The following is a 26,690-nucleotide window of genomic DNA, read 5'->3' as shown; positions in this document are numbered from 1 at the left end:
TGAAATATTCATTCCCCAGGTAGGTGCTTATAGACTGTGATCAAGGCTCCCCTTAACCTTCTCTCTGTTAAGTTAAATAGGTCGAGCTCCTTGAGTCTGTCTCTATAAGGCAGGTTTTCTATTTCTAACAGACTGTGATGGTATGACATGGTCTCCCCTGGAGATAAGTGACTCTCACACACACACACTCACACACACACACACACACACACACACACACGAGAGGCTCCTTTGGATCTCAGCACCTCTCTGTAATTCTGTGCATCCAAGAGTCCTGGGGTCACAGCAATATCTGGATATCACAACAACTTTCACCTTTCATGATTTCTAAGGCCAGAAGGAACCATTGGAGCACCCAGTCTGGCCCCTGTAGTCACCCGGATGCCCTGCTGTGAATTCAAAAGACTTTAGTGAGACCAAAGTATTTGACTGCGCAGGAGGCTAAGCCGTTGTGGCCTCTAGCAGAGAACAGGAGGGATGGAGGTGCACCAATGCAATAGCAGGGGAATCATTCGGTGGGAGATGATCCCAGTAGGCAGTACCGGGTTTACCTTGGCGCCGGGCCCAGAGTCAGAAGGAGCCCTGACCAGCCCGATCCCCTGACTGGCTGAGCCAGCCACGAAAGCTGCCCCCACCACTGCTCTGCCCCCGCCCCGCCTCTTCCCACCCCTGCTCTGCCCCCACCCCGCCTCTTCCCACCACTGCTCTGCCTCCGCCCCGCCTCTTCCCACCACTGCTCTGCCTCCGCCCCGCCTCTTCCCACCCCTGCTCTGCCCCCACCCCGCCTCTTCCCACCACTGCTCTGCCCCCGCCCTGCCTCTTCCCACCCCTGCTCTGCCCCCACCCCACCCCTGATCACCGGGAACTGCCCCACTCCTCTTGGGCTAGTGGCCATCATGGCATCCACCTGTAGGGTTTCAGGCTCCACTCCTGCCACTGCAGCCATCAGGTGACTCAAGTGAGCCCAGCTAGCCTAGGGCTGGTGGGTGCAGTGGCAGTTTAGGGGGAGGAGAAGCCCTGACCCCGGCAGGAGATGCAGCGCTGAAGCCACAACCCTCCTCTGTGCAGAGCTGGCCTGAGCCCCTCTCTGTCCCGTTCCCCCCCTATGTGGAGCTGGCTCTCACTCTCAGGCTGTGGAGAAATTCAGCCCCAATCTACCAACCTAGGAACGTTCATTTCCCCCATCATGACGCAGCCAAGAATGGATTTAGCCTAGGAGGCAGGGTCAGCATTAGCCCCATTTGGCAGGTGGGATCTAGGGCACACAGAGGTGAAGTGACTTTCCCAAGGCTAAGCAGGGAGTCTGTGGCAGAGCAGAGAAATGAAACCAGAACACCTGGCCCCCAGGCCTGTGCCTTAACCACTAGGTCACCCTTCCTACCGCAAGGAGGGGGAGCCTCCTCTGCACTTTGAGTGCGTGGGTGGGCCAGGCACTAGACCCAGCCACCAGGAGGGGGATGGGAAAAGGGACATGGGTGGGAAGCAAGAAGGGGAAACATCAGGAAGGGGAGCAAGGACTTCGAGAAGAAACAAGAGAGGGGGAAAAGGGCAGGGAGAGAGGAGAGACTCCACTGCTTGTCCCTTGCAGCTGCCACCTTGCCACTGCCATCAGCCGCCCGCAACTCCCAAAGAGGCCCCAAGTGGGTGTGAAGCAGAGTGAACGTCATGTCTACACTGGGCTGTTAGTGAAGACAGCTTGGAGCTGTGTAATGATTTTAATACACTGTAATTCATGAGAATGTCATTATGTAGTTCAATACTATTTTAATGATGACATTAAGATACCAATGATAGGCACATTCAATAAGTAGAATATGAAAAATGCATAAATAGGGTGAAAATTGCCAGTTGGGGGGAGCTGAGCCCCCCCAAACACACACACACCTTGCCCTTAAGGCAGGAGGGGGCAGAAAGGAGTGAGTGGGAGGCCCTAAGGCGAGGGGGCCTAGCGGGAGGGGGCAGAGTGGGGATAGGAAGGGGTGGGGTGGAGTCAGGGCCGGTGCAACGACTAGGCGAATTAGGTGGCGCCTAGGGCGCCTGGTGGTTGAGGGCATCTAAAAGCCCGCTCAGGCGAGGAGATGGAGTGGAGGTGAGCTGGGGTGGGGGGGCGCAGGGAGAGCTGCTCGCAGTAACAGGGGGGGCGCACAGGGGAACCACTCCCCGCCCCAGATCACCTCCACTCTGCCTCCTCCGCTGAGCACACAGCCCCCGCTCTAATTCTCCTCCAATCGGTGCCGCAAGCCTGGGAGGGGAGGAGAATTAGAGCGGCGCCGACATGCTCAGCGGAGGAGGCGGAGCGGAGGTGAGCTGGGACAGGCTCCCTGGGCAGGGTGAGCTGCGGCGGGTGGGGGGGGGGGGGCCCCCTGGGGGGGGTTAGCTGCAGGGGGGGGGGGCTGCCGGGGGGGGGAGGGCTCCCCATGTAGGGCAGGGTGGTGGGCTGGGTTAGCTGCTGCAGTGGACGGGGATACCTGCCACAGGGGGGGGCTCCTCTGGTGGGGGGTGGGCGTGGTTAGCTGCCACGGGGGGCGGGGTTAGCTGGGTGGGGGGGGTGCACAAGGTGGAAGTTTCACCTAGGGAGTGAAACTTCCTTGCACCCGCCCTGGGTGGAGTGGGGCTGGGGCCCTGGGGGAGAGGGCGGAGCCGGTGTTGGGGTTACTAGGCCTGCCTGAGTCAGAGTTCTTCCATGTTTAAACTCTGTTCTTCCATGTTTAACTCTGATCGACCTTAACAGCCAAGGACAGGTATTGGAATGTGTAAATAGCTAGTTAGCAATTACGACCTTGCTCATTTCAGGTACCAAACAATAATGATGAGGTTTGCATGTTTCTAGCTGGGGAAGGGGTAATAAACTCAGGGTAAACAGGACCAAATAACTGTTTAGAGAGAAGTTACTAACAAACTAGATTTATAGCCCTAGAATGATTTAGTTGCTTAAATGTATAAACATGTCTTTGGTAGAGAGGGGAGGGGGAGTGGGGAGGGTGGTGGAGAGGGGGAGAGGAGGGGGCTTAGTTGTAAAATGTATAAGAAGAGAGAAACTGTTTTTGCTGGTGTGCTCGATTTGAGACTTGCCTGTCTCCTTGCACCACTTTGAGATCTCAAATAAACTTTGATTGTTTCTCCACCCCGGTATGTTTATTGGCGTGAAGCACTCCGGGCACCGAACCTCACTGTTGCTATTCTCGGGCCCCTGTGCCGGCAACACCAGGATGGGGCACCCACTGGCAAAACCCAAAGTCAGCACCTATGATGGGATGGGGAAGAGAAGGGGTTTAGGGGAAGTGGGGGCCCAGCATGTGGATCCCCTTGGCAGCAGCTGGGGCTCTCCTGTTAAGCAGACCCATCGATCCCTCCCACTGACAAGCCCCAGCTCCCCTGCCTCTATACCACCCGATGAGCCCCAACCACCTACACATACACCCCGAACTCCAACCACTTTCACTTGGTCCCCCCTGCAGACTCCTATTGCCCCTGCACCTGGCACCTCCCTGTGCATCCAGATCCCCCACTGAGCTGCCTGCACCAAGACTGCCCCGCACAGAACCCTCTTACCCCCACACACACAGAACCCTCTTACCGCATTTGGATCCCCCCACACTAGGTCCCTCTGCACTTGGATCCTGCTGCCGGGCTGAGCCTCCCTGCCCACATCTGGTGAGCCTGGCGCAAAAGGGGCAGGGCCCCAGGGTGTTTCTGTGGCAGGCCTGGCCCTTGTGCTGTGTCAGGGTCAGGTTCAGCCTCACTGCCAAGTCCCTGTCCCAGGCGTATTCTCCCACCTCAGTGGCCTGTGCTCCCCACTGCCATGGTGGAGCTTCCACATTCATTTTTTGTTAAAAAAAAAATCAGAATTTTAAAATATGATGCCCAGAATTTGATGCAGAATTCCCTCCGGAACATGGGGCACATACAGCTGTGATGGTGGGACTGTGAAGGGGGTGCTGGACAGTAGGGGATCTATGGGTGGGGGGTTGGGCAGGGGGTACGGTGTGCAGGGTGCACGGTGTGCAGGGTGCTGTACAGTTGTGGTGGGAGGTCAGCAGGAGGGGTCTCTGGGCAGGGGGTGCTGGGCATAGCGGGTCCGGCCCCCCTGTCCTGTTTCCAGCTGTGGACGATCCATGATGCTTCAGAGGAAGGTGAAAAAACATCCCAGAATACAGGGAGCCAATGGGGCATCGGGGTAACTCTTCCTGCCTGACCCCTGCAGGGGAAGCCCGGAAGCATGAGATTAGTCTTCATACAGGGCTGCAGGTGGTTTGAACATGTTCAGCCGCATTTGTTTAAATCCGTAAATTGTGTTTGCCCAATTCCTCTAGCAGGGAAAGGCTCATTCCCACCTCCCTGAGCTGCCCATCCTCCAGCCCTAGGGCTGGATCAGAGCCAGCGCCCCCTACAGGGGAAAGGTACCGTGACGCATTCACCGACCCTCTCACAAACAGGGGAATCTTCAGTCCCAATTGGTCATGTCCATCTCCCCCCACTGGAAATGTACAAACTGCTGCAGACATGGGATAGGCCGATAGGAGCTGGCTGCAATACAGACCATGCAGACATGTAAGACTTCATTACCCACTTGCCAGCACACATGTATACAGGAAGTCTTACAAGTAGAAGAGAGCCATCTGCAGACAATGTCCTGGTTAATGGGAGCCATTAAGATTGCAAACCACCAATAATGGCCCACACTTTGCATAACTACAATAGGCCCTCAGAGTTATATTTCATATTTCTAATTTCAGATACAAGAGTGATACATTTATACGAATAGGATGATCACACTCAGTAGATTATAAGCTTTGTAATGATACCTTACAAGAGACCTTTTGCATGAAGCATATTCCAGTTACAGTATATTCACGCTCATTAGCATATTTTTATAAAATCATATAGATTGCAACGTCACATACCCCTCCTCAGTTCAGATTCCTCCACTGGAGACACCATGCCACACTCAGGTACAATCGCTGGTGGGTAATCCCTTGCCTGCTCTATAGTAAAACACAACAACTGATTAACCAAGTCAAGAGCACATCCCTGCTTGTACAGGAAATCGGGTCCCAGTAGGTTATTTCTTAGGTCTGCCAATTTAATCAATGCGAAAGTATGAACCTTTCTCAGGTGACCTACCTGTACTTCAGTGGGTTTAGACCAGAGCTGGGCAAACTACGGCCCGCAGGCCATATCCGGCCCGCAGGACTGTCCTGCCCGGTCCCTGAGCTCCTGGCCCGGGAGGCTCATCCCCAGCCCTTCCCCCGCTGTCCCCCCTCCCCTGCAGTCTCAGCTCGCTCACTCCGCCACCAGCGCAATGCTCTGGGCGGCGGGGCTGCGAGCTCCTGGGGCAGTGCAGCTGCAGAGCCCAGCCTGACCCGGTTTCTGTACTGTGTGGTGGCTGTGGCGGCAGCAGCGGTGTGGCCCGGCTGTAGCACTGCCAGCCACCGGTGCTCCAGGCAGCGCGGTAAGGGAGCAGGGAGCGGGGGGGCTGGATAGAGGGCAGGGGAGTTCGGGGTGGTGGTCAGGGGGCGGGGGCGTGGATAGGGGTCGGGTTGGTCGGGGAGGAAACAGGAGGTTGAATGGGGGTAGGAGTCCCGGGGGGCAGTCAGGAAGGAGGGGGGGTTGGATGGGGCGGCAGGGGGCAGTCAGGGGACAGGGAGCAGGGGTGTGTGGATGGGGCAGGGGTCACAGGGGAGCCGTCAGGGAACGGGGGGGTTGGATGGGGCAGGAGTCCCGGGGGGGCAAGTAGGAGGTGGGGGCCGGGCCACAACCCCCTCCCCTAACCGACCCTCCATACAATTTACGAAACTCGATGCAGCCCTCAGGCCAAAAATTTTGCCCGTTCCTGGTTTAGACAGTGTGGCAATAACCTGATTGCTTGCAAAAGTTGATAGCATTTTTGTATGCCCTGATGACAGAGGAGAGGATCTGAGATCCTTAATATGGATAATGCTAATCGCTGCCCCAGTATCTATGATAAAATTCCTGTGATGGCCCCTTACCACTGCAGATACTGTGGGTCTCCCGCTTGCATCCCAGCCTAAAGGGGCCTGTTGGCCTCATGCCGGGTACTCTGTAGAGCAGGGTACTCTGTAGTCCTGGCCTGCCGGACCCTTCTGTCTGGCCCCAAGCTCCCGCTCGGGGAGACTACCCCCAGCCCCTCCCCTTCTATCCTCCTCCCCTGCAGCCTCAGCTTGCCGTGCCGCCAGCCCTGATGCCTTGAGTGGCACGGCTGCAGCGCCGCCAGCCCCGGTGCTCCAGGCGGTGCAGTCAGTGGGCAGGGAGCGGGGGGCGTTAGATAGCAGCAGGGAGTCCTGGGGGCGGTCAGTGGGTGGGGAGCAGGGAGGGTTGGAGAGCAGCAGGGAGTCCCGGGGGGGTCCCAGAGGGCAGGGAGCAGAGGGGGTTGATTAGGAGGCGTGAGGTCCAGGGCGTCAGTCAGGGCCAGGGAGCAGAGGGTCAGATAGGGGGTGGACTCCTACCTGGGAAGGGGAAGCTGCCTTGGGGGCGGGAGGCTGCGGCAGCGCCCCCGTGAGCCCCACGGGCCACCTTAAGCAGCTGTGTTGGTGCTGCCGGGTGGGAGGCTGCCAGCGAGCATATGGGGCTGTTAAAGCAGCCGGGCCCGGCCCTGGGGAAGGGGAGCACGGTTCAACAGGGTGCAGGCGGGGGGGGCAGGGTGCAGGAGGGGTTCGGGCTCCTCCGGCGCCGCTTACCCGCAGCGGCGCACTCCCTGCCTGCCTGCCCTGGCCCCATGCCGCTCACCATGTCCCCGCGCAGCCCAGGGGGGGCAGGGCGGCATACGGCTCTGCACGCTACTCTTGCCACGCCTCCAGGTACCTCCCCCGAAGCTCCCATTGGCCACAGTTCCCTGTTCCCAGCGAATACGAGCTGTGGGGGGCAGTGCCTGGAGCAACCCCCCCCCCCCGGCCCCAGGGACATGGTGCCCTGCTGGCTGCTTCTGAGAGGGCATTAGGGTGTGCCCGGGCACACCCGGCATACCCGTGCGCACAGAGCTAGTGTCACCTATGACACCGCATCTTCACTATCGGGGCAGACACTAACAGAGGAGAGGATATCTCCTCCCCTTTTGCTCCACTTGTCTCATCCTTTGCGTCACCAATCACCTCCTCTAATGGCATTTGACTCCACCACCAGCTGTACCACACTGGGACTTCCCTTTTCTGCAGCACTGCTAACTGCTAACTTCCTCTTCTGACTCTTCCTGTGGCTCCTGAGACTCCATCTCCGGCTCCACTCCTGAAGGTACTGTGCCAGCCTGAGCTAACTCGCTCGCCCTATTTCTAGTAATTGGCCCCACAGGTTGCTCTATCCCCATCGGTTCCACCATACTAATGGGGACGGGGACCATTACTTCCTCCTCTTCTAACTCATCTCCTCTCTCTCTCACAATCTGAGTCTCCACGTGTACCTCTGTGCTCGCTCTTTCTCTCAAGCAGCTTTCAACAGTGGGCACTCACTCAGCGCTGCTACAAGTCTTATCTCTCGCTAACCCAGAGGTGAACAAACTATGGCCCGCGGGCCACATCTGGCCCGCGGGACCGTCCTGCCCAGCCCCTGAGCTCCCCACTGGGGAGGCTCACCCCCGGCCCCTCCCCTGCTGTTCCCCCTCCCCTGCAGCCACATGGGGGCAGGGGGGACTGGATGGGGGGTGGAGTCCCAGGAGGGCGGGCAGGGGTGTGGATAGGGGTTGGGGCAGACTCGGGACAGGGAGCAGGGGGTGTTGGATAGGGGGTGGAGTCCTGGGGGGTGGTTAGGGGTGGGGGGTCCTGGGAGGGGGCGGTCAGGGGACAAGGAGCGGGGGGTTGGATGGGTTGGGAGTTCTGAGGGGGGCAGTCGGGGCGGGAAGTGGGAGGGGTCAGATGGGGGTGAGGGCCAGGCTGTTTGGGGGGGCACAGCCTTCCCTACCCGGCCCTCCATACAGTTTCGCACCCCAATGTGGCCCTCAGGCCAAAAAGTTTGCCCACCCCTGCTCTAACCCATCACAAACACTTTCCAACTCTCTGATTCCCTCCACCAGCCGACCACAGTCGATTTATAACCGTCCAGTGATCTTAAGCTGGCAGCCGCTCACTCCTGCCATCAGCATATTTCCTCTCCTGCTTCCCGTAGCTGATACCTACTTCATTCTAACTTTTTCTCTAACTCCTGCTTCTTCTGAAAAAGTACTAATCGCTCCTCCAAAACTACATGCAGCCAATTTGTTAACTCCTTAATAGCCTTATCTTTCTTCTCCAAAGTTTGCTGGGCTTTTCTCAGTAATTCTAATTTCTTTTTCAATTTCCTCCCCGGTGAACTGCAAACCACGAGCAGACATTCAACAGCTATTCCTTGCACCAGGTTAGCCTCTCTTTTCTTCTGCTCTGTTTCTACATCAAACACCTCACCCACAAAACCCCATGGGTTACAATGCTCAGATATCATCTCACTGTCTCTTGTTGTACTAAACCTCCTCCATGTTCCTGAACATATTTCTGGCAAGGTTTTCCAAAGCCATACTGTGGGCAACTCCTACAGAGTCTACTCTTGCCCTTCTCCACTCATCTTAACATGTAAAATAGAATTCATTTACAATCTAAAATAAAGAACTTCATTTCACTATTGGCTAGCCTAGATAATAAACTGTATGATGAACACTCTGCTGCTCTTAACTCTGAAACTGACCCATCCCTTCAGAGAGACAAATAGGAAATAACACCCCAAACCGGTTTTCACACTTATTTCAACAAATCCCAGGAAAACAAAGGGGATGGGGGCGAGTTCCCCTCTCTTCCCTTGATGGCTAATGTGCTCCCAGCTGATTGAGAGGTCTCTTTCCCCTGTCAGGACCTGCCAAACAGCTGGGAGAAACTCAGGCAAATGGATCGGGGTGCAGCCTGGGAGAACTGAGGGGACTAAATGATTGCAGCATGCATCACTTTAAATAATACTACACCTCTACCCCGATATAACACGACCTGATGTAACACAAATTCGGATATAACGCGGTAAAGCAGTGCTCCGGGGGGGTGGGGCTGCACACTCCAGCGGATCAAAGCAAGTTCCATATAACGCGGTTTCACCTATAACGCAGTAAGATTTTTTGGCTCCCAAGGACAGCGTTATATCCGGGTAGAGGTGTATTACTCTTTATTACTTTTTATCTTGCATGATTAGACTACAAAACCTCTGGCTAGAAAAGAATGGAAAAAAAACCCTCTAAGTCAAAACTCTAAGTCAAACGACAATATGAAACAGGAAATACTGGGGCCACTGCTAAGAAGCAGTCTCATAAAATCAGGTTTCCTGTGCTCTAAGACAGTCAGTTAGTTGACTGTCAGACTCTAGCTCTCTATATTTAACTCTTCACTTTTGCCTCGGGTGAGATTCCCAAGGGTCTAAAGATGCCTGGAATTCCTAAAAATTCCTGTCACATGCTCCTCGAGTCTCCTGGCTGGCTCACAAATTCTGTTACCTAATTTCGGAGGTTAATATTATTAATTTGGATAGTATGGGTTATAGGCTCACCAATTAATCTGATCAGAAGACAATAAGGTTCTTGTCCCAGAATCAGGCTACTGTGATGTGGCAAGGCCAGATGGCTATAGAAAAGTAGTCCTGTTGGGATCCAGAATATATTAGCCCCAGGCTAAACAAATCCCTGTTACTAGAATAAGTAAATGGCAGTTGCTCCAGGTCAATTAAGACACCTGGGGCCAATTAAGATCTTTCCAGAAGGCAGGGAAGATAACTAGGTTGATTGGAACACCTGAAGCCAATTAGTGGCTGGCTGAAACAAGTTAAAAGCCTCCCAGTTAGTCAGTTGGGTGTGCGTGTCAGGAGCTGTAGGAGGAAGCTGTGCTGTTGGAGGAACTGAGCAGTACAAACCATTTCAGGTGCAAGGAAGGAGGCCCTGAGGTAACGGTGAAGTAGATATTGAGGAAGTGAGGGCTGCTGTGGGAAAGTGGCCCAGGGAATTGTATGCATCCTATTTCCAAAAAGTCAGCTACCATAGCTGCTACTATTAGGGTCCCTGGGCTGGAGCCTGGAGTAGAGGGCGGGCCTGGGCTCCCCCCCTCTCCTCCCTGATTAATCACTGAGACTGGGAGACAACAGAGACTGTGCGAGGGAGGGTTGCTTCTCTTCGCCTCCCTTGCTGGCTTATGATGAAAATGCCTCAGTAGGCTGTGACCCTTGTCTCTAGAGAGAGAAGGGCTACGTGGAGGGTCACAGTGAGCCTCTGAGGCTAGCATAATCCACCTGGAAGCGTGGGACCCATGGAGACAAGGACAAAGCTTTGTGACACTACACAGAGTATGCCAAGGACCTCAGGGGGTATGACAGGATGCTCACACTGAGACAAATACAATCTTAAAGACTTTTATTACAATAAATGGAATAGTAATCAAAGTGTAATCAATTGGGAAAATAATCAGAATTAAAAATGCAGTGCTATTATTTTAAAGATACATATGATGTTATATACTATAAAGCTTTTGATTAATATACTCACACCCTTCCTTGATAACCTGGTGGTAAAAGACAAAGGACCAGCCTCTGGCATGCCAAGAGAGTTCAGGTCCAGGTTCCCCAATTCTTCAGTGGGAGGTGCAGAGCTTAGGAGAAGCTAAAGCGAAGAGCTATTGAAGCTAACTTAGTTTTACTTACCTAACTGACTTAAAACTTACAATTAAAACTAAGAAACTAAGAGACTAAGAATAAAGCTTGGAAATCTAGAAACTAGCTCAGAAAACAAAATCAAGCTCTGAAAACAAACTCTTTTGGCAAGGTGGATCACCCCTTCTTATAGGGCATAGATGCTTGGGCCCTCCTTCTATGTCCAAACTTATCTTCCTCACCCACAAACATTGAAGGGTGCACTTACTCCATAGGCCAGTATGTTTGTATGTATTGATGACATATACATACATATTAATGACATTAGATCATCCTCACATCCCAGGCTGCAGCCATATATGGTGTGATGGGTTGGGCCACAGAAACCCCCTTAGGGACTGCCACCTGGATGTGCTGGGACTACCTCTGAGCCCGTTTTCCCTTCCGGCTTGGGACTTCAGTACCCTGCCTTGTGGAGCCAGACCCGCTTGCCTGCTACAAACACAGACCCAGGTCTGAACCACGTCCCCCAAAAGCTGCAGGCTTAACTGAAAACAACTTAAGAAGTGCTCCTGTCTCTAGCACCCAGATACCCAGTTCCCAATGGGATCCAAACACCAAATAAATCCATTTTACTCTGTATAAAGCTTATACAGGATAAACTCATAAATTGTTCACTCTCTATAACACTGATAGAGAGATATGCACAGCTGTTTACTCCCCCAGGTATTAATACTTGCTCTGGGTTAATTAATAAAAAGTAGGATTTAAGTGGTTCCAAGTAATAACAGACATAACAAAGTAAATTACCAAACAAAATAAAACAAAAAATCACAGGTCTAAGCCTAATACAGTAGGAAACTAAATGCCGGTAAATGTCACCCTCAGAGATGTTCCAATAAGCTTCTTTGACAGACTAGACTCCTTCCTAGTCTGGCTCCAGCAATCACTCAGACCCCCATAATTACTGTCCTTTGTTGCAATTTCTTTCAGGCATCTCTTTGGGGGAAGAGGCTATCTCTTGAGCCAGCTGAATACAAAATGGAGGGGTTTCCAGGGCTTTTTATATTCTCTCTTGTGCAACATCACAGCCACAAGATGGGGTCTCTAGCCACCTGGGCAAATCACATGTCTATGAATGATTCAGCTTTTTGCAGGCCAAGGCCATTGTTTACATGTAGTTTGAACGTTCCCAGGAAAGCTCAGATGTGGATTGGCATCTCTTAAAGTCCATTGTTAGTTAAGAAGTGCTCCTGTCTCTAGCACCCAGATACCCAGGTCCCAGTGGGATCCAAACACCAAATAAATTCAAGTAATTACTTAAATAACCCCTTCACACTATGTTGACCAAATCTGTCTTATGTGCTTCCTACAGCAAACACTTTAAATACAAGCACAGAGCCAACGCTCATAACTTCAGATATAAAAACAATACACGCATACAAATAGGATGAATATATTCAGTAGAGTAACCTTTGCTAAGATATGTTACATGGCATATCTAGCATAAAACATATTCCAGTTATGTCATATTTACACTCATAATCATATTTCTATAAAGCATTAGGGGGTGCAACGTCACATATGGACCTTATGCTTCAGCTCATCAAGGTCCCAGACATCTGTATGCTGACTTTGCCTTCGCTCCAATTACAGGATGTGGCCTGTGTGCCCTTGCATTACAACCAAACTACTTTAATATAAACCTGAAAACCTACCATCACATGTCATGGAGTCCTCGGGGAGAGGCTCTAGAACTGCTCCGTATGAAGCCAGCCAGGATATCACTGTTGCCAGGACAAGAAGCTTACACAGTTACAAGGCTTTGACCTTCCTGGGTCTGACCTCGGAGCATTCAGCATCCCCTTCCACACCGTGTGCTTCCCGCAGCAAGTCCACCTGGGCAGGGGTCCTGGGGAAGCCAGGGGGCCCTGCACCCCAACTCCATAGTCAGACGTGACTCTCAACCAGCGTTGTAAAACAGAAGGTTTATTAGTTGACAGGAGCACAGCATAGAACAGAGATTGTTACTACAGAAATCAAGGACTTTCAATCAAGTTCATCTTGGGGACACTCCAGGCCCAGCACCCAGGACTCTCCAAGTCCCAAAATGCAGACTGACCCGGGACCCCAGTGCCTGGCCTGCCTGTTGCTCCTCCTCTGGCCTTTGTCCTGTTTTTGGGCAAAAGGTGTCACCTGTTTGCATCCCCTCCTGGGGCTCAGGTTACGTAGGGCATCGGCCATCCTCATAGACTTTAAGGTCAGAAGGGACCATTATGATCATCTAGTCTGACCTCCCGCATGATGCAGGCCACAAAAGCTGAACCACCCACTTTCCCTTAACTCAGCTGTTGAAGTCCCCAGATCGTGATTTAAAGACTTCAAGTCGCAGGGAATCCTCCAGCTAGCGACCCCTGCCCCAGGCTGCGGAGGAAGGCGAAAAACCTCCAGGGCCTCTGCCAATCTACCCTGGAGGAAAATTCCTTCCCGACCCCAAATATGGTGATCAGCTGAACCCCGAGCATGCGGGCAAGATTCTCCATCCAGACCCTCATTGACCATTGATACTATTTACCTGCGATGGCACGTTATTGACTAATTGACTAAAATCACTTTATCCCATCAAACCATCCCCTCCATAAACTTATCAAGCTTAATCTTAAAGCCAAAGGGGTCTTTGCCCCCACTGTTTCCCTCGGCAGGCTGTTCCAAAATTTCACCCCTCTGATGGTTAGAAACCTACGTCTAATTTCAAGTCTAAACTTCCCCACGGCCAGTTTATATCCATTCGTTCTCGTGTCCACATTAGTACTGAGCTGAAATAATTCCTCTCCCTCCCTGGTATTTATCCCTCTGATATATTTAAAGAGAGCAATCATATCCCTCCTCAGCCTTCTTTTGGTTAGGGTAAACAAACCGAGCTCCTCAAGTCTCCTTTCATACGACAGGTTTTCCATTCCTCGGATCATCCTAGTGGCCCTTCTCTGTACCTGTTCCAGTTTGATTTCATCCTTTTTAAACATGGGAGACCAGAACTGTACACAGTACTCCAAATGAGGTCTCACCAGTGCCTTGTATAACGGAACCAGCACCTCCTTATCCCTACTAGAAATACCTCGCCTAATGCATCCCAAGACCGCATTAGCTTTTTTCACGGCCACGTCACATTGCCGATTCATAGTCATCCTGCGATCAACCAGGACTCCGAGGTCCTTCTCCTCCTCTGTTACTTCCAACTGATGCATCCCCAGCTTATAACTAAAATTATTGTTAGTCATCCCTAAATGCATAACCTTACACTTCTCACTATTAAATTTCATCCTATTACTATTACTCCAATTTACAAGGTCATCCAAATCTCCCTGCAGGATATCCCGATCCTTCTCCGAATTGGCAATACCTCCCAACTTTGTGTCATCCGCAAACTTTATCACTCCACTCCTACATTTGGTTCCGAGGTCAGTAATAAATAGATTAAATAAAATTGGACCCAAAACTGAACCTTGAGGAACTCCACTAGTGACCTCCCTCCAACCTGACAGTTCACCTTTCAGTATGACCCGCTGCAGTCTCCCCTTTAACCAGTTCTTTAACCACCTCTGGATTTTCATATCGATCCCCATCTTTTCCAATTTAACCAATAATTCCTCGTGCGATACCGTATCAAACGCTTTACTGAAATCGAGGTATATTAGATCCACCGCATTTCCTTTATCTAAAAAATCTGTTACTTTCTCAAAGAAGGAGATCAGGTTGGTTTGGCACGATCTGCCTTTTGTAAAACCATGTTGTAATTTGTTCCAATTGCCATTGACCTCAAGGTCCTTAACTACTTTCTCCTTCAAAATTTTTTCCAAGACCTTGAATATTACAGATGTTAAACTAACAGGCCTGTAGTTACCCGGGTCACTTTTTTTCCCTTTCTTGAAAATAGGAACCACATTAACTATTCTCCAGTCCAACGGTATCACCCCCGAGTTTACAGATTCATGAAAAATTATCGCTAACGGGCTTGCAATTTCTCGTGCCAGTTCCTTCAATATTCTCGGATGAAGATCATCCGGTCCACCCGATTTAGTCCCGTTAAGCTGTTCGAGTTTGGCTTCTACCTCAGAGATGGTAATGTCAATCCCTTCTCCTTTATTCCCCTCTGACACTCTGCCTCTATTCCTAAACCCTTCATTAGCCTCATTAAAGACCGATGCGAAATATTCGTTTAGATACTGTGCCATGCCAAGATTATCCTTAATCTCCACTCCAGCTACAGTCTTCAGCAGTCCCACTTGAGACAGCTGGGCAGCCTCACCTGCCCCGAGGGCCTCAGTAAAAGTCACACCCACAATTCCCATCACCATGAAGGCATTGGTGCAGCACACAGGGAAACTGAGGTACGCACAGTATTAGTATAGTACAGGCAGACTCACATGCAACATAACAAGGTGAATAAAACCGCACTTTGTGACATCTCTCCCCCATCTGAGACCGAACTGAGCGGGGTCACTTTAGCCAGTGGCCTGGGGAAGTTCAGGCCACCCCTCTCCAGGACAAAGCATCTGCTATAATGGTGCTCCCCATAACATGGACCACCTCGATATCAAGTATCAGAGGGGTAGCCGTGTTAGTCTGGATCTGTAAAAAGCAACAAAGAGTTCTGTGGCACCTTAAAGACTAACAGAAGTATTGGAGCATAAGCTTTTGTGGGTGACGAAGTGGGGATTCACCCATGAAAGCTTATGCTCCAATACATCTGTTAGTCTCTAAGGTGCCACAGGACTCTCTGTTGCTTTTTACACTTCGCTATCGTAATCCTCAGGAGTTTGACATTGGCCCCTTTCATCCGGTGTAGCCATGTCAAAGGGGAGTGGTTGGTGTACACACAGTGAAGCGCTGCCCAAATAGATTCGGCTCTGGCTTTTTAAGGGTTCAGAGCATAGCCAGACATTCCTTCCCTATAGCTGTATAGTTCTGCTCCCGGGGCAACAGCTTCCTGCTCAGATACATGATGGGGTGTGTCTCTCCCCCTTTTGTCAACCTGCATTAGCACCGCACCCAGCCCTTTATCCGAACGTTGGTGAACACCATAAAGGGCTTGTCAAAGTCGGGGTTTACCAGCCCCTGACCAGAGCCTCCTTCAGAGCACAGAGAGTCTTCTGGCACTGCTCGGACTGGACCACCTTGTCTGGCTTCCCCTTCTTACAAAGCTCAGTGATGGGGGTGGCTATGGAGCTAAAGTGGGGCACAAACCTCTGGTAGTACCCCGCCATCCCAATAAAAGCCTGGACCTGTTTCTTAGTATGGGGAGCTGGCCAATCTCTGATCGCCTCCACCTTAGCCTGCTCTGGCTTTAGGCAGCTGTTCCCCACCTTGTGGCCCAGGTGTGATATCTCTGACATCCCTGCGTTGCATTTCCCAGCTTTTATAGTCAGTCCTGCATCCTGGAGCCTGGCCAGCACTTGTTCAACCTGGGACACATGCTCCTCCCAGATCTGGCTAAAGACACAGATATAATCAATGTATGCCAGGGCAAAGTCCTCCAGCCCCTTCAGTAATTGGTCCACCAGGCACTGGAAGGTTGCAGGTCCCCCTTTGAGGCCGAAAGGAACTCATATAGCCCCAAAGGGGTGATAAAAGCAGATTTCAGCCTGGCATCTGGATCCAATGGCACTTGCCAGTAGCCCTTGGTAAGATCCATACTAGTGAGATAACGAGCCCCCTCAGCTTGTCTAGGAGCACATCAGGCCTCGGCATGGGGTAGGCATCGGACACGGTGATGGCATTAAGCTTCCAGTAGTGCACACAGAAGCGGATAGACCCGTCTTTTGGGGGACCAGCACCACGGGAGACGCCCAAGGGCTGGAGGATGGCTGCATCACCCCTGGAGACAGCATGTCCTTGACCTCTCTCTCTAGGTCTTGGGCAGTTTTCCCTGTGACTATGAACAGGAAGCATCTTACAGGAGAGTGGGCTCCTGTCTCCACTCCTCCACAGCCAGGTTAGTGAGCCCAGGCAGGTTGGAAAACAGCTGCAGATAGGAATACAGCACCTCTCTGATCTCTGCCTGCTCGGTAGAGCTTAGCTGGTCAGAGAGGGGAACTGATTCCAGCGATGGCCCAGCTCCTGTCTCAGGGAAGAGAGCCACCAAGGGATCATCTCCCTGCTCCTCCCACTGACCACACATGGCCAGTACCAAATTCTCCCTGTCAGAATACGGCTTCATCGTGTTGACATGGTTCACCCTGTGGCTATGAGTGTGGTTAGACAGTTCCACCACATAGCTCACTTCATTCAGCTGCTTGATGACCTTAATGGGCCCATCCCAGGCAGCTTGGAGTTTGTTCTTTCTCACGGGAATGAGAACCATCACCTGGTCCCCAGTGGCATAGGTGCGGGCATGCACTGAGAAGTCATACCAGATCTTCTGCTTCCTTTGGGCCCTGGCTAGATTCTCCCTGGCCAAGCCCATGGCTCCCCATCGGGAGAGGCCTTCCCCTCCCATTCATCCCCCATTAAGTCCAGAGGGGCCCTCACTCTCCTCCCATACAGCAACTCAAAAGGAAAGAACCTTGTAGATTCCTGGGGCACTTCCCTGAACATGGGGTAAATACTTTTCCCAGTCCTCTGGGTGCTGGTTCATAAAGGTCTTCAGCATCAACTCTAGAGTCCCACTGAACCTCTCAAGAAGACCGTTGGACTGAGGATGATACGCTGAGGCCCAGCTGTGCCGGACGCCACACTTCTCCCACAAGCACCAGAGCAGGTCTGACATGAATTTGGACCCCTGATCTGTAAGGACCTCCTTGGGGAACCCCACTCTTCTGAAAATGGTCAGCAGTGAGTCTGCCATAGTGTCTGCCTCAATAGAGGACAAGGCCACTGCCTCTGGGTACCGGATGGCAAAATCTACCTCCACCAGAATCTATTTGTTCCCTGACCAGGTTGCCTTGCTGAGGGGCCCCACTATGTCCACAGCCACGTTCTGAAAAGGCTCCTCTATGATGGGCAGAGGCCTTAAGGTGGCTTTACCCTTATCCCAGGCCTTCCCCACCCTCTGTCAGGGGTCACAGCACCCGCAGTACTGCTGGATGTCATCAAAGACTCCAGGCCAGTAAAAGTTGCCAGTAGCAACCTCTGCCTGGCGCGCTGGATCCCCTGGTGTCCCAAGAGAGGAATATCATGGGCCAGGTACAGCAGCCTGTGGCAGTACTTTGGGTGGACCACCAGCTGACTCCAGATCCCCCATAACTTCACTGCTCCTTGGGGAACCCATTCATGGTACAGGAATCCCTTCTCCCACAGGAATCTCTTCCGGCAGCCTTCTCCCAGGGGCCACGCTGTGGCCAGCAAGTTCCCGCAGCTTCCCCAAGGAGGGATCCTTCCGTAACTTGGCATGGAATTCACGGCTGGGGAAGGGATGGCGACCTGCTCCCTCTCGCTGGCTGGGTTTGGGGTCACAACGCCACCGAGCCCTGTCACTGGTGGCTCCCTTCCCACTGGGGTAGGGCCCCGCACCCCTTGCTGGCTATGGGTAATGACTTGGGCACTCTGGGGTCCGCCCGGCCAATCCTCGGTTGGCAGCCGATGATGCACCCCATGTCTTTGGGGCCCTCCTTGGCCCCCAATTTCAGACACATCCTCGCTACAGGTACCTTAATTGGAGGCCCACACGTGCCCGGCAGGGTCAGGTAGGTGTTGGGCACCACCCAGTCTGGGGCCACCATCTCAGGCTGGGCCAGTGTCACCTCAGCATTTGTCTCCCAGTACCCGGTGACCATCCACCTCCAGGGGAATGAGGCAATCGCTCCTCAGGGGCTGTTCGGTGCCCAACCTGTAGACTGAGAACTTTGAATACAAAGTACCAAGGCCCACTCCCCGAGGAGCTGGCCTGGGAGACGCCTCCATCCTGAGTCATGGGTAAATTGCCAGCCCCTCCTGCCTGGGGAGCCAGCCCCTCCTCCGGCTGGGATCCCACCCAGTTACCCTTTGAGGGCTCGGTTTGTTCATCCTGTCCCTGCGCTTGTGGCATCGGGCTCATCTGTGGCCCCTCTGCCCACAGTAATTACACCTCATGTCCCATTGGTCCCCTGGGGCTGGTCAGTCAGCCTTGGTATTGGCTGCCCCCCTTGGAAGGGATTTATCCAAGTCCTCCTTTTGGGGGGCCCCTGAGTGACTCCCTTCCACACCGACATGGGCCTGTCCCCTTGGGATTCCATTCCATATCCCTACCCTGCTGTCTACAAACTCATCAGCCAGCTGCTCTGTGCTGTGCTGCACGGTCCTTCAGCTTCTTGTCCACTAGCCACATTCTCAGGTCAGGGAGGCAGCCCTCAGTCATCTTCTCCAGCCCCACCAGTTTGATCGTGTCCTCCTTGGTCTGGGCCCCAGCCCCATTCTCCCACTTGCGGGTGTATCCCCTCATCCAGATGGCCAGTTCCAGATAAGTCACCCCCCAGGGTCTTCTGCAAACTCCAGAATCTTTTCCTGTAGACCTCAGAGGTCAGCCCATACTTGCGCAGCAGGGCTTAGATGAACAGTTCATAGTCCTTTGCTTCCACCCCATCTATCTGGCTGAACAACCCTATGGCTTTGGGACCCAGTAAGGGAGTGAGATGCCAAAGCCTGTCTGCCGGGTCAATCTGGTGCAAACTGCAAGCCTTCTCAACGGCAGTAAGGAAGGTGTCCATATCCTCCCCATCCTTAAACTGGGGCAACAATTTTATATCGAAATTCCCTGCAAGCTTGGCCCCCCCGGGCCCATCCCCACTCACAATGGTAGAGATCTCTCTGCTTCTCAGCTTCGCCAATGCCACTTCTGCTTTTCCTCATGTTTTCTCTGTCTCTCATGGTCCTCCCATTCTTTCACATGGTCCTGCCGTTCCTTTTCATGGTCCTCCAGCTCTTTCAGTTTCAGCTCCTCCTCCAGCCTTTGTCCTGCTACCTCGTTGCATCCTCTCCTGGGCTCAGGTCACGAAGGGCATCGGCCATCCTCTACGTGGATACAACTGGGCAGCCTCACCTGCCCCGAGGGCCTCAGTAAAAATCACCCCCCAATTCCCATCCCCATATAGGCATTGGTGCAGCACATAGGGAAACTGAGGTACACACGGTATTAGTACAGAACAGTAAGACTCACATGCAACATAACAAAGTGAACAAAACCTCACTTCATCACATAGCATTATAATAAAACAAATAATCAAGACCATAAAGAAATAAGAAATCCGTAAGAAAAAAAATATAGGCAAGCAAGCCGGTTAGCCTTATAGGTTACAGTGACTGGCCACCAGCAGAGAAAAGGAGGAACCCTGGGGCACCAATGCCTAAGCCCTCTGCAATGGCAAGGGACTGAGTCAGTGCCAGATGACCCCAGTAGATGACACCTGCCCCACACTGAAGAGAAAGATGACCCTCTCCCTCAGCTCGCTGCCAATCTGACATGGCAGGTGGGGGGTAATTCATTTTCCATGTCAATTCTGATGACCAGTTGGATCATGAACATGCCAGCCTGACCCATCGGCCAGGCACCTCAGAGCATCGTCCCACCCCGTCCTGTCTCCAGCTGTGGATGATCCCTGATGCTTATGAGGAAGGTGAAAAAACATCCCAGAATACAGGGAGCCAATGGGGCATCGGGGTAACTCTTCCTGCCTGAACCCTGCAGGGACGCATGACACTGGATTATAATAATTGTCTTCATACAGGGCTGCAAGTGTTAGGAGCAAGTTGAGCTGCCCCGTTTACCATTCCCACTTCCCTGAGCCAAGAACCCCCCGCTCTGGGGCTGGATCAGAGCCAGCATCCCCTAGAGGGGAAAGGCCCCATGATACATTTACCAACTCTCTCACAAAGTGGCAAATCTTCAGCCCCAATCGGTTACGTCCTGCTCCCCCCACTGGAAATCCACAAACTGCTGCAGACATGGATGGGCTGATAGGAGTTGGCTGCAATACAGACCACGCAGATAAACGTCTGGCAGGGATCCCACCCTCTGGCCAAGCAGCCATGGCCCTGGAAGAGAGCAGAGCAAGGGGGTGGACTGAACTGGGGACTGTTTATCTAGGAGAAGCGGCTTGATTGGCCCACAGAGGCAAGGTTACAGAGCGGAAGCCAGAGTGAGAGAGGGGGAGGTGGGATGGGAAAGGGAAACTTTGGGAGAAAATGGGGCATTGAATGGGGGAGGAAGGAGGATCCTGTAGGAGAAGGCAGAGTCAGTGGAAAGGGGAGGGAGCCATCGGAGAGGAGATAAACAGCCCTCTGCAGTGTTTACACCCAGAATATTGCAGGGCTGGTTTTGCTTTTCTCTAAGGTCCTGTCCATTTCGGTACGGCCCAGGAGCTCACTCCTGTCCCCAAGGGGGGCTGCCATCAGCCAAGAGCATCTACAGGTGTGAATGTCAGTTGGAGCTGTGTGGGGTGAACCCAGGGCTGGTATAGCTGGGGGCTATGGGTTGGGATTGAGGGGCACTGGCAGAGGTGGTGGGAGGGTTAAGCACAGGGCTGGGATACCAGGGGACTACAGCTGGTCAGGATTGAGGGAACTTTGGTGCGTTGTTTTCCTATGCGCTCGATTCACGGATTACTGGCTGGGTGCAGAGTTACAGGTCAGGATATTGTTAATATTTCCTCCCCTCTTTTCTCCACGCAGGGCAGCCCTTCATATGTACAGGGTGAGACTGAGGAGACATGGCCCAGTCACATAGATCAACAGTGGTAAGTGGGAACCCGTGTGAGATGGGATCCTCCTGGGGCAGGACGCTGGGCTTTCCCCTCCCTCCCTCAGGACAACGCCACCCTCTGGGAACAGGGCTGCAGGGCACATCTAGGAGACTTCACTGCAAGTACCTTCCAGTACTGCCCAATTCCTGTCCCAGGTGCCTGGTCGCTCTTGGAACCAGGGGGCCTTCAAACATAGAAGAATCATATAAGATCAGATGAGTTAATGTCAAAGGGCCACAGCTCCACTGGTGCCATTGGGCCAGCCCCCATCTGGTGTGAATGGGCCACAGCTCCAGTGGTGTCAATGGGCCATACTCCAGCTGGTGTATATCGGCCGTAGCTCCACTGGGGTGAGTGAAGAGGAGTCCTTGTTGCCCTGAGGGATTCACTCCTGGTGTCACTAAATTTTTTTTCCATTGATAGAAACAGAGAAGCCCCCTGCTGTGTCCCATGCCAACTCCACGTGCACATGATCTCCTCCAACTGCCTTGGTCCTTTTGCCAACTGCTCCCCTTTCTCCCCCTCCCCTTTGTCCCCGTCCCAGGGCTCCAGTCTAGTCCCTAGATCATTGGTCCCTCGGAAGGACTCCCTGGGCACAGACGTCTTTCGCGATGACAGTGGAGACTGCATCGTCCGCTCCGACCTGGGCTGCTACCTGCAGACGAAAGATTTCCTTGAGAGGGGGCATGACATCAAGATCCGGAGACTGCACCCTGCATGCCAGGGTGGGGATCACTATGTGGGCAACAGGCAGGAATCCAATATCTACATCATCAAGGGCAGTTCCTATCGGGTTGTGAGGGACCTGAGCACAGATAAGGGAGCTCAGATCTTTGAGCTGCATCCCAGGTGCCGCGGTGGAGACCACTACGGGAGGGCTGGTTGGACCTTCTTCATCATTTTCCAAAACCAGGGTGAAATCCGCTGGGTGACTAATTTGAGGACAGCTGAGGGTGAAAAAAACTTTGTCTTGCACCCTGAATGCTGCAAGGGGCTCTACTACTTTGGCATCGATCAGTACCTAGCCCTGATCAAGATGGATGAGAAGTGGGGAGCTCATTTCTACCTGTACCCAGACGCGAGCAAAGACAAGCTGGACTCCTTCTTCTCCATCCACCCCGACGTGCTGAACTTCTTCCCTGGGGGCTTGACCCTCACCAAGGGCATCTCAACCTGCGGCTGGGAGTGCATCAAGACCCTGCACAACAACTCCGACTCCCCCATCACCTGGTCTGACAAGGTCACCCGCAAGGTGGGCTATGCCAAGCAGAAGATGTCCACCATTGAGCACAACTGGAGCATCTCTGCTGAGATGTCCATCGGGGCTGGAGACCTCACCAAGCTCATCACCCAGCTCCAGTTCTCCCTCAAGGCTGAGTATGGCGGGAGAAGCATCCACACGGAACAGGAGGACTGGAATGAAGCCCGAGAAGAAGAGGAGTCAATCCAGGTGACCCTGGAGCCCCAAAAGAACCTGTACATCTGGCAATACCAGCTCGGCATAGGCCAGGAGCCCATCTTGTTCTGCAGGGACATCCAGTTCACCAAAGAAAACAACCCACCCGACCGCATCCCGCTGCCTCCAGTCCCCTAAGTGCCCATGAGGATGGAGACTGCAGCACCATGATGCTATTCTGGATGCGTGCATGTGAGCTTCTTTGAATTAGTATTACCCCTTCCGGTCTTTCCCTCAGCTGGCCAAATTTCACCCACCTCATCCCAGCTGTTCTCCTCCTGGTTTTCCTCCTGTTCCCAGCTTTACTCAAATCTTGTCTGCAACAAAGATGGTTTAATTAAACTTTCTTCCCTTCCTATTTTAGCCAACGGTTTTAGTTGATTGTTCATTTATTGTGTGATCTTATGATTAACTAACATGTCGTGGCACATGTAATCATTGTAAGCTGAAGAGAGTTAAATTGTAGGATTATAAAAGGGTAAGATTGATGAGCATCAGGGATCATCCATAGCTGGAGATGGGCCAGGGTGGGCCAGGGCTCTGAGATGCCTGACTGGTGGATCAGGCGGCTTCAGAGGATGGTGAAAAAAAATCCCGAAGAACCAATGGGGCACCAGGGTAACTCTTCCTGCCTGACCCTGCCGGGGAAGCCCTGAAGCATGAGATCAGATGGTAATAATAGTCTTCATACAGGGCTGCAATTGTTATGAGCATGTTGAGCTGCACTGGTTTAGTTTCTTAATTTCCATCCCCCCCAGTTCATCTAGAGGGGAAAGGCCCCGTGTCCCATTCCCACCTCCATGAGCCACCAACCCCCCTTAACATGGAGAAGGGGCTCGAGGGGCAGGGCTAGGGGGTGGAAGCAGGAGTGGGAGAAGGGAGGTGGAAGGGGAGGGGACATTTGGGGGTGGAAGGGGGGCATTGGATGGGAGAGGAAGGAGGAGCCTGTTGGAGAAGGCGGAGTCAATGGAAAGGGGGAGGAGCCACTGGAGAGCAGTACCAGCAGAGGTGAAAGTGAGCTGGTACAGGCCGGTACGGAGTACCGGTACAAAAGGGTGCAGCAGTGTACAGGCAAATAAGTGGAGCATTCAATACTGGCTTCTTTCACCTCTTTTGGCTGCATCAAAAACAGTTTACACTCAAAGCTAATGAAAGCTTGGAAAGGGAAAACTCACTGTCGCATTAGTTTCTCTCCTCCCTCCTCCTCCAGCCAGGCTGGGGGCAAGGCTTGGCTCCATGTTCCCCGACCCCCGCACTCAGCAGGGGCTGCAGCGGAGGGAGCAGGGGGACTGGCTGAGGGAGAAGCCTGCCCAGGACGCCTGCTGCCTGCATAGGAAGAGTTTAAACTCAGCTGTTCACTCCGCGGGATTAGGGGCCATTTCTGGCATCCTTGTTAATTTCACTCACAGTTGTTGGAGGGGGCGGGGGTGAGACCAAGGTGGGGCAGAATACAATAGGCATTTGGCTTAGGGTGATCAGACGTCCCGATTTTATCGGGACTGTCCCGATATCTGCTTCTTTGTCCCGGGTCCCGACCAATTTTTGAAATTTTGCCCTCCGCTCTGGCGCTCGCGCCCCCCCCCCCGCACCCCAGCTCCGCCCCCTCCTTCCCCCATTGGCTCCCTCCCCAAATCCCCGCCCTGGCCCCGCCTCTTCCCCAACCACGCAGCATTCCTGGTTCCAGTTGTTGGGGTGGCGGCAGTGCCTGGATCCTGGAGCTGGTGAGTCATCTCCATCACCCAGGCACCAGGCGGGCGGGCAAAGGGGGGCTGGCAAGGGAGGGAGACGGGGGGCTCAGCTGTGAGCCCCCCGCTGCACCAGAGGGCTCCTGCCTGGGCCACTGCACCCGGGGCCAGGAGCGCAGCCTGGAGGCTGCTCCAGCCCTGCAGCCCACAGGGCAGCGCGGTGGGTCCGGGCGGGGGCAGCACGGAGCGGGCAGGGGCTGGGTGGGCGGCGTGGGGGCGTGGGCCGAATCCCTGCTGCTGCCGGGGAGCCCCGCACCTCTCCCTCCCGCTCGCGGCTGTGGCTCCTTCCCGGCGGGAGGGAGACTAGGCATGGGGGACGCGCGCCACATGTGGCCGGGGCGTTGTGGGAGGCGCGTCCCGCTGGGAAGGAGCCGCAGCCGCGAGCAGGAGGGAGAGGCGCGGGGCTCCCTGGCAGCAGCGGGGATTCGGCCCCGCCACCCACCCGACTCCTGCCCACTCCGTGCTGCCCCCGCCCGGACCCACCGCGCCCCGCATATGCCCATGGCGGGCCGTGGGGTGGAAGGCTCCGTGGGGAGGGCAGCATGCGGGCCCAAGGCCTGCTAATGCCCCAGGCCCCTTTTAAACTCTCAAACTCCTTTTTTTTTTTTTTTTTTTGCTCCCCCCCTTTTTTTTTTGCTCCGCCCCCCTCCCTTTCTTTTTGCTTCCCCGCCATCCCGATATATTATACTGCTAATCTGGTCACCCTAATTTGGCTGCACAGCTTAAATCCAGAGCTAATAAAAGCCAGTGGAAGGAGAAAACTCACTGTCACATCTGTTTCTCTCCTCCCTCCTCCTCCAGCTCTAACAACTGTGAGTGAAATTAACAAGGATGCCAGAAATGGCCCCTAAACCCCCGGGTTGAACCAGGGAGTGAACAGCTGAGTTTAAACTGTTCCTATGCAGGCAGCGTCAGGACGCTGGGCTTTCCCCTCCCTCCCACCCTGCCTCAGGACAGCGCCACTCCCTGGAGACAGGGCTGCAGGGCACATCTAGGAGACTTCACTGCCGGCATCTTCCAGATCTGCCCAACTCCTGTCCCAGGTGCCTGGTCGCTGTTGGAACCAGGGGGTCTTCAAGCATCAAAGATTTACAAACAATGAGATGAGCTAATGTCCTGCCCTCCCTTCTCCTCCCTCAAGATTTGACTCCTGTTGATGGACCATTGTTTCCTTCACAAGGATGCCCCAGGCACAGACATCTTCCATGGCCAAGGCAGATTCTTCATCATCCATGGCGAGCTGGGCTGCTACCTGCGGACAGAGGATCCAAAAAGCGGGACTGGTATCAAGATCTGGAGACTGCCCCCCGGGTGCCAGGGTGGGGATCACTACCTGGATGCCCATGAACAATCCAACGTCAACATCATCAAGGGTGACTCCGACCGATGGTGAAGGACTTGAGCACAGACGGTGAGGCCGAGGTCCATGAGCTGCATTAGAACTGCCGCGGTGGGGACCACTACACGCACTGTGGTTTCCTTTTTTTCATCATCTTCCTAGAGCGGGGGTTATGCGCCAGGTCCTTGACCTGAGCACAGCTGAAAAAGGGGATGACACTCCCCTGCAGCTGGAATGCCACAAGGGGCTCTGTTATTTTAGCATCTCTGTCACCCCACCCCTGATCCAGGTGGATGAGAAATGGGCGGCTCAGTGCTACTTGTACATGACATGTGCAGCTCGGTTCCCCCAGTCTACTTCTCCATCCACCCCAACATGCACAACTTCTTCCCTGGGGGGTGGGCCCTCACCAAGGGCGCCTCAATCAGCGTCTGGGAGTGCATCAAGACCCTGCACAATGACTCCGATTCCTCCATCACCCGGTCTGACAAGGTCACCTGCAAGGTGGGCTACGCCAAGCACCAGATGTCCAGGATCGAGCACAATTGGAGCATCTCCGCTGAGCTGTCCCTTGGGGCCGGAGCCCTCACCAAGCTCATCATCCAGTTCCAGTTCTCCTTCAGGGCCGAGTACGGTGGCAGAAGCATCCACATGGAGCAGGAGGACTGGAACGAAGCCTCAGAAGAAGAGGAGTCAATTCAGGTGAACCTGGAGTGCAAGCAGAACCTCTACATCTGGCAGTACCGCCTCTGCATAGGCCACAAGCCCGTCTTGTTCTGCAGGGACGTCCATTTCACCAAAGAAAACAAACCACCCAACTGCATCCCACTGCCTCCAGT

At 53.5% G+C, this 26,690-nt stretch overlaps 1 protein-coding gene across 10 annotated transcripts; it reads left to right on the top strand.

The window, feature by feature from the left end:
- LOC117885998 lies at positions 1-25,799 on the top strand. Of its 10 annotated transcripts, none has more exons than XM_034787617.1 (4): positions 7,101-7,248; positions 8,317-8,343; positions 21,241-21,305; positions 21,856-23,135. In XM_034787617.1, the coding sequence occupies exons 3-4, from the start codon at positions 21,279-21,281 to the stop codon at positions 22,903-22,905; spliced, it is 1,077 nt and encodes a 358-aa protein (XP_034643508.1). In that variant the 5' UTR covers positions 7,101-7,248; positions 8,317-8,343; positions 21,241-21,278; the 3' UTR covers positions 22,906-23,135. The 10 variants fall into 10 exon arrangements, 8 of the variants coding, with proteins under 8 accessions (XP_034643509.1, XP_034643508.1, XP_034643505.1 ...); XR_004647876.1 differs by lacking the exons at positions 7,101-7,248; positions 8,317-8,343 and adding exons at positions 20,725-20,980; positions 25,654-25,799 and having other exon boundaries at positions 21,856-22,959; XR_004647877.1 differs by lacking the exons at positions 7,101-7,248; positions 8,317-8,343 and adding exons at positions 20,725-20,980; positions 25,693-25,774 and having other exon boundaries at positions 21,856-22,959.
- The last annotated feature ends 891 nt before the right edge of the window (positions 25,800-26,690 follow it).

The sequence above is a fragment of the Trachemys scripta genome, chromosome 12 (assembly GCF_013100865.1).
Source record: "Trachemys scripta elegans isolate TJP31775 chromosome 12, CAS_Tse_1.0, whole genome shotgun sequence".
In the NCBI taxonomy this organism is placed as follows: Eukaryota; Metazoa; Chordata; order Testudines; family Emydidae; genus Trachemys; species Trachemys scripta.
Note: the sequence above shows the minus strand (reverse complement) of the source record. Positions and strands in the feature narration are given on the sequence as shown.

Excerpts from the sequence above, each read along its gene's own strand:
- LOC117885998 (XM_034787618.1), top strand. The coding sequence starts at position 21,279 with ATGGCCCAGTCACATAGATCAACAGTG. Across the intron at positions 21,306-21,855 it reads AGTCACATAGATCAACAGTG|GGCTCCAGTCTAGTCCCTAG; the intron begins GTAAGTGGGAAC and ends TCCCCGTCCCAG.